At 40.4% G+C, this 6195-nt stretch overlaps 1 protein-coding gene across 1 annotated transcript in view; it reads right to left on the reverse strand.

The window, feature by feature from the left end:
- LOC107122970 (vomeronasal type-2 receptor 26-like) overlaps positions 1 to 5457 on the reverse strand; it is a 9766-nt gene extending 4309 nt beyond the window's left edge. Inside the window, exons 1-3 of the mRNA XM_015426122.1 lie at positions 5200 to 5457; positions 3806 to 4666; positions 175 to 402 (exon numbers count right to left, since the gene is read on the reverse strand). Of these exons, the coding sequence (XP_015281608.1) occupies positions 175 to 402; positions 3806 to 4666; positions 5200 to 5457 (1347 nt within the window). The remainder of the gene's footprint in view (positions 1 to 174; positions 403 to 3805; positions 4667 to 5199) is intronic.
- Between the last annotated feature and the right edge of the window lie 738 nt (positions 5458 to 6195).

The raw sequence follows: 6195 nt of genomic DNA on the forward strand, positions 1-6195 counted from the left end.
AGAGGGCGCTTAGAGAAAAGAGGGGATGAAGACCCTAAACCCATCCGTGCCTGCTCCAAATTATCCCACAATGGCTATTTTTTTTGTCTGTTTTCAAGTGAAGCACCACAGTGCATGTTAGCATAAGATCTTTTCTTTATTGGAAGTTTTGTTGATTGTGTAGTCCTCTCCTACCTGTTCAAAGTAGCTGTTCCATGTGATGTCATCTTCATTAATGGTTAGCATTTGGTCTGCAGGAGCTTCTGGATGAACCTCTCCAATTTTCACTTTAAAAAAAGATTGATTTGGGAAAACAAGCCAGTTGGTAATATCATACCCTCTTGTGACTTCTCCACTAGTATCAAATGAAATTTTCTCCCCAGCACTGTTGTTAAATGACAGACTTTTCAGAAAGCGGTGAAGCTAGATTGAACAGGGAAGAACAAACTTAGCTCAACTGTTCATTGAGACGCAATGTACATGCTAATACTTGCTTCTTAATGCAATATTCCTAAAAAGAAGCCTATTAAATTCCTTTCATCTGACCATTTAAAATTATTTTTTGATATATGATTTTATTGTAGTTATCACACACATTCAGATTTTCTTCTGTTCTTTTTTGTATGTATTAATTTCAAAAGGAATTTTGTTGCCCTCCATAGGTTGGGAGATTTCAAAGGAAATGAACCCTCAACATTGGGTTCTTCCTGAAGAGCAAGTATTCTTTGAACTTGTGGGAAGTTCACCCCTAGGTGAGAAGCATGGTAAAATGCAATCCCCAAATTCCTAATTCAGTACTGACATTTTGATAGAATTAGTCCCACAAAGACTGAGACTATAACTGGAATTCTCTTCCTCAGACAATACTAATTAATGATTATGAAGAAATGCCTTACACCCTCAAATTTACATCAAAATTAACAAGAATGTCTCTGCACTCTGAAAAAGTTCAGAGGGTACAAAAATCCTTTTACAAACTAGAAGGTAGACAAGGGGAAAGTGGGATACGTATGACTCATCTCCCAGCACCAGAGCCATCCACCTCCATAGATAGGAATATTGTCCTAACCCAGGAAGAATGGAAGATAGAAAGATCACACTGAAGACACAGAGCTTGGGAGAACAAATGGAATCAAGACCTTACTCTTTGGGTGGGAAAAGAAAAGCAATGACTGGACTGGGTGGGCAATGCAAAGCTTTCAAAACCCTTCAACATGAGGAAACAGTTCTCCTTCCTCTCTGGCTTCTTTTAGCCAGCTGGCCTTCTTACTAGACATTTTCTCACACTGGAACTCCTTTGCAATGTCTGCATTACCATGCAGTACTGAATGAATGGGAGAAACCCCAAACTGAGACCCAAAAAAAAGAGGATCATTTCTGAAACTTGCAACTCTAAGAATAAATAAGCTATCCTTATTCTATTCATTTTATAGGATATATACAGAATAGGTGGCTCAGGCTAGCCTGATCTTTTTAGAACTCAGAATGTCTGCAGGGTCAGACCTGATAAGAACTTGGATGGGAGACTACCCAGAAGCTCCAGGGTTGTTATGCAGAGGCTAGCAATGACAAACCATGTCTGAACCTCTTTCCCAAAAAAAAATTTCCCTAAAAATCCTGCAGTGTTAACTGCAAGTTAGCTGTTTCTTGATGACATTTCCCATCACCACAGTATTAGCGTTAAAGTAAAGGTAAAGGTTCCCTTGCTCGAAAGCCAGTCGAATCTGACTCTAGGGTTGCGGTGCTCATCTCCGTTTCAAAGCCGAAGAGCCAGCGCTGTCCGAAGAGAGGACTGCATTTGAATTACTCTCTTTTGACCTTTGCTTATTCCATTGTTGTTTCAAAAAAAATGCCTGCACTCATATCTTAATTCAATTTCTTAGCATGCTGAATTGGAGTAGATTGATCTATGTACCCACCTTCTCCCTATTCAGTCATGCTTATCAAGGAGAAATAACGGGAGCAGGCTGTAGGTGGGTTTCAAGTCTGTTTGTATTTCCATGAATTGGCTAATGTGAACAAAGCAGAAATTATGGTAGCAAGGCAGAGCCTTTAAGCATCAACCCAACTAAAAGTGCTGGAATACTAATCCTTCAGCAGGGAATATCTTTAATGAATAAAGGGTGGCACCCCAAGATAAGTCGGTTCCTCTAGGAGAAAGTGGAGAGGGGCTTTACAGATCAGAGACCTGGTCTGCCTGAGGAAGTACAGGGTTCTTTCAATGGCAGAAATGAGACCTGCATGACCATTTCCCCACAGTGATTAAATACACTCCTGGGGGGGGATGATTTGGATATATAGTTGGATGTAACCAGTTTCCATCCATCTTACTGAATTTCCTTTCGCACCACATCCCCCTTCCCACATTATGTTTATATACATAGCTCCCATTTTCTCTTTGATTCTGCATACATCTGCCACTTCTCTCTAAGCTGTTCTCTACCTCAAACTCAAGAAAACATAGAAAATAAGCTACAAGTAAATCCATGCAAGTGTTTGTATCGTTTGACCATCATATTTGAAGTATGCAGTTTATTTCAAGTGACACTCAGCATTCTGCTCTCATTGAGATAGTGAACTGTGAACAAGGCTGAAGCATGAAGAACTGTGGCATTTTTAGCTGAATGGGTCCTGTTGCCCTACAAGGTGCTTATTGTGCTCTTATGGACTCAAAGTTCATAAGTGATAAAATCTGGACTGTGCAACCAGTGTGTAAAGAGGGACTGAACTGCGTGGTAACCCTGAAGTGATGCTAGCTGCAGACACACTCCAGCAGAGGAAAAGTCTTCCCCTGAGATGATGTGCCAATGGCTCCTGTGGTTACCTGGACCAGTCCCCTAGCCACGTGAAGCACCATGAAGCCATCAACCAATGCTGGTTTAAACAAATGCTATGCCAAGGCAAAAGACCAGAAACTTGGAATCCAACCTCCATGAAGAATGCCTTCATTGTCACGCAGGCAACCTTCTTCCCTCACCCCACCCAGCCTCGCCTAACAAGAAGCCTCGCAGCCATAAGTTAATCAAGGGACTGACATATACAATGACTTTGGCTGCATTAGTCATCACTAAGGTGCCACTGCCCAGAGTAACTAGAACTCAATATTGCCCAATACCTAGTCCCCCTCCCCTGAAACCAGTTCCAGCTAGCATGTTTTGGGGACAGACCAGAAGGGGATTTGCCAGGTGAGGTGATCAGTATAGCCCACACTCAAGCCCCCCTCATAAAAGAGCTGGCCCGGCCTTCTGCTCTCTTTCTCTCTCTCTCCTTACCTCTAAACCCACCCTACCTCCATGACTCTTGGTTTGCACAGCCAGAGTCTCCACGTGTTCCGCTGGTCCAGAATACGACCCCTGTTCCTCTTAGTCTCCCTTATTTTTCCTGTGGATTGCATCATCATGCTTAGGAAAGGTAAATATTGCCCCTCAACAAGACATCCTGCTCATGCAAATGTTGCTATACTTTTCTATCTAATTTTCCTAGATCTGTGTAATTGTGAGCGTGTTTGAGAAATTGTATGCTTGTGAGCTATCATCAGTAAAGAAACCATTTCATTTTGAAGTTGGTCTCTGCATCTATTTCTGGTGTTTCTGGAAGAAGCAGGACCCCTGTATATATAGGTGATTGCTCCCTTATTTGCCAATTGCCATTTATAATATAATAAATCCCCAAAGTTATTAACAATCCATGGCAATTTGGCTAACAGTCAACAAAGAATGGAAGAAGATGAATTCAGAAATGGTTTCTGAAGATATAGTAGGCTGTACATATTGTATCCTCTTCCAGTCCCCAGATACATGGTTTTCTTTCTACCTAAGATATTTACCTGCCATGGTGGTTGACTGAAGAAGTTACATTGCTTTTTTTCCATCATCCTTTGGTGTCCATTACAGGATGAAAGCAGGGCATGTAAAGAATGTGCAACAGCATAGACAGCATTGTAGACACTGTAGCTGGGGCCAGTCAGCCTCATATCAAAGATATCTGCCGGAAGGCTCTCCAGTTTCTCCTGTCCAGTGCAATTTTTCCCAAACTCCTTCCCCAGTGGTGAATCTGAGAAATGACAGAGGAATGCCTGCTCCCAGAAATCCCTGATGAAGCCATCTCCTTCACTCATATGAGGCTTTCTGTTCTGAAGAAATCGCTGAAACCCTGGTGGTTGATTGGCATGAACTGTGAAGGATATAGCACCATGAAGGATCTGTTTGTCCCAATTTCTTTGAAAATAATAGGACACAAAATCCATCTGAATGGTCGTAATATATACTTTCCCTTTAAACTTTGCAGTTGTGAATTCTGTCTCTGACAATTTTATACACCATCTCATATATGAGACAGTGTCAGTGTCTCCATAAAGGACAACTGCATTGGCTTTACTCTCCATTACAACTTCAAATATTTGCAGTCCCTCTTGCATCACAGTAAAATAATAATCTATGCTTGTGACCTGTAGGATTTTTTCTATGAAGGCCAAACAGATGCCATTCCAAAAAAACAGAGGAATCAGGGCTTGCTGAAATCTTTCTCCACATTCGTCATCCACAACAATGATCCCAATCCACGTCCACCTGAAATGCAGAATTAAGTGGAGAATCCCCTTGTATTGTTTGACTTCATTTGGGGCCATACAGTAGGTTGAAAGGCCTGGTGATATTTCATTCATTACTGAAGCAGTGCCATAGATGAGCTATAGGAATTAAACATTGGAAGGGAAATTCAGAGAATGAGATTGAATAGGTTTCAAAATACCTCTGTCTGTGTTAAAGAGTAGTGCCCACTTTCCAGTTGGATCTCTAGCAAACAATCAAAGACAGATCTATGCTTCATTTTGTGGTACTTTATGAATAAGGGATGGAAATAGTTTCATTTGCTTGGAATGTGAAAGGCATGGAGCTAGATGGATACATCTGATGAATTTAGTTTTATTACTATGAAAGGTTATTCTGTCATAAATGCAGTTACCCTGTAGCGGCAAAATATAACAGGAGTGCAGTGACAGCTTTATGATGATCACAGCTACCCATTTAGATGAACTGAAGTGATTTGTTGGAATGGAAAGGCCCTATTTCTGAATTTAAGACGTGTGTGTTTAGAACCAATGATTCTTCCTTTAAATACTCTATTATTTTCTTAAATTTGCTTTTTTATATGGTGGATCTTTCAATCATGTAAGTCTGCAAAATATGATGTGGGAGGTCATATTCTGCATACCCAGCCTACCTGTGGAATCTTGTAGATAGCTAACACACTTGCTATGAGGAGGGAAGTTTCAGCTTCGAGTCCTCCAATGACTGCTATAAGACTGTTCTGGAAGTCACACTTGTAGTTGGGGACAAATCTGTTCTTTGTCGAGAGAAGTTCTACTGTGGCACGATAGGTCTCTCTTGAATTGAAGTAGCTGTTCCAGATGTGGAAGCCCAGAGTGACATTGGGTAAAATCTGGAGGTTTTTATTGATTTCCTTCACAGCAAATGCCATGGCCAAGACATGTTGATAATGATTAGTCAGTACACTACAACAGGAATAAGAAACCAGCTAAGCAAAATTGTTGTAATATTATTTTGCCTCATACTTACTCTTACTAGAAACATTGATGGTAATGGATTGGGTCAAGTTATAATGAGATTGTCTATACTCCATTCAATTTAAAATACCTTCCCTCTCTCAACCAGAGATCCTTTTTTGTGTATTGTAGGCAATTCTCTCATCTTTCAATATCCCGTTAGAGAGTGAATACTGTGAGACTCTAATGCAAATATTGGAGGGGGAATATTGAAGTTGGAGATAAAGTCCTATTTTGGTATGCTAAGTCTGTCTTGCATTGATGTAGGGTTTTAAAATGGGGATGTCTAGAATTACACTGGGGAAGATCTAGTGGTTTTCATTGATTTCATTCACAGCCAATGCCATAGCCAAGATATGTTAATGATAATTAGTCCATACGTTACAACAAGAGTCAAAGATCAAATAAGCAAAATTGAACTAACATTATTGTGTGTGATGCTTAAGTACTCACATCTTCCTAGAAATATTTTCTGTGGTAGTTGTACAAGGGATTGGTTCAAGCAACAGTCAGAATCTCTCAACTCCATTTCATTTCAAATTCTAATCCAGATATTGTTTCTGCATATTTTAGGTGATTCTCTGTTCTCACTAGACAGTGAGTACTCTGACACTCTCTAATGTAATTAAGCTCTAATGTCCTATGGAAACTGG

Source organism: Gekko japonicus, unplaced genomic scaffold (assembly GCF_001447785.1).
Source record: "Gekko japonicus isolate JY-2015 unplaced genomic scaffold, Gekko_japonicus_V1.1 scaffold171, whole genome shotgun sequence".
Classification (NCBI taxonomy): domain Eukaryota; kingdom Metazoa; phylum Chordata; class Lepidosauria; order Squamata; family Gekkonidae; genus Gekko; species Gekko japonicus.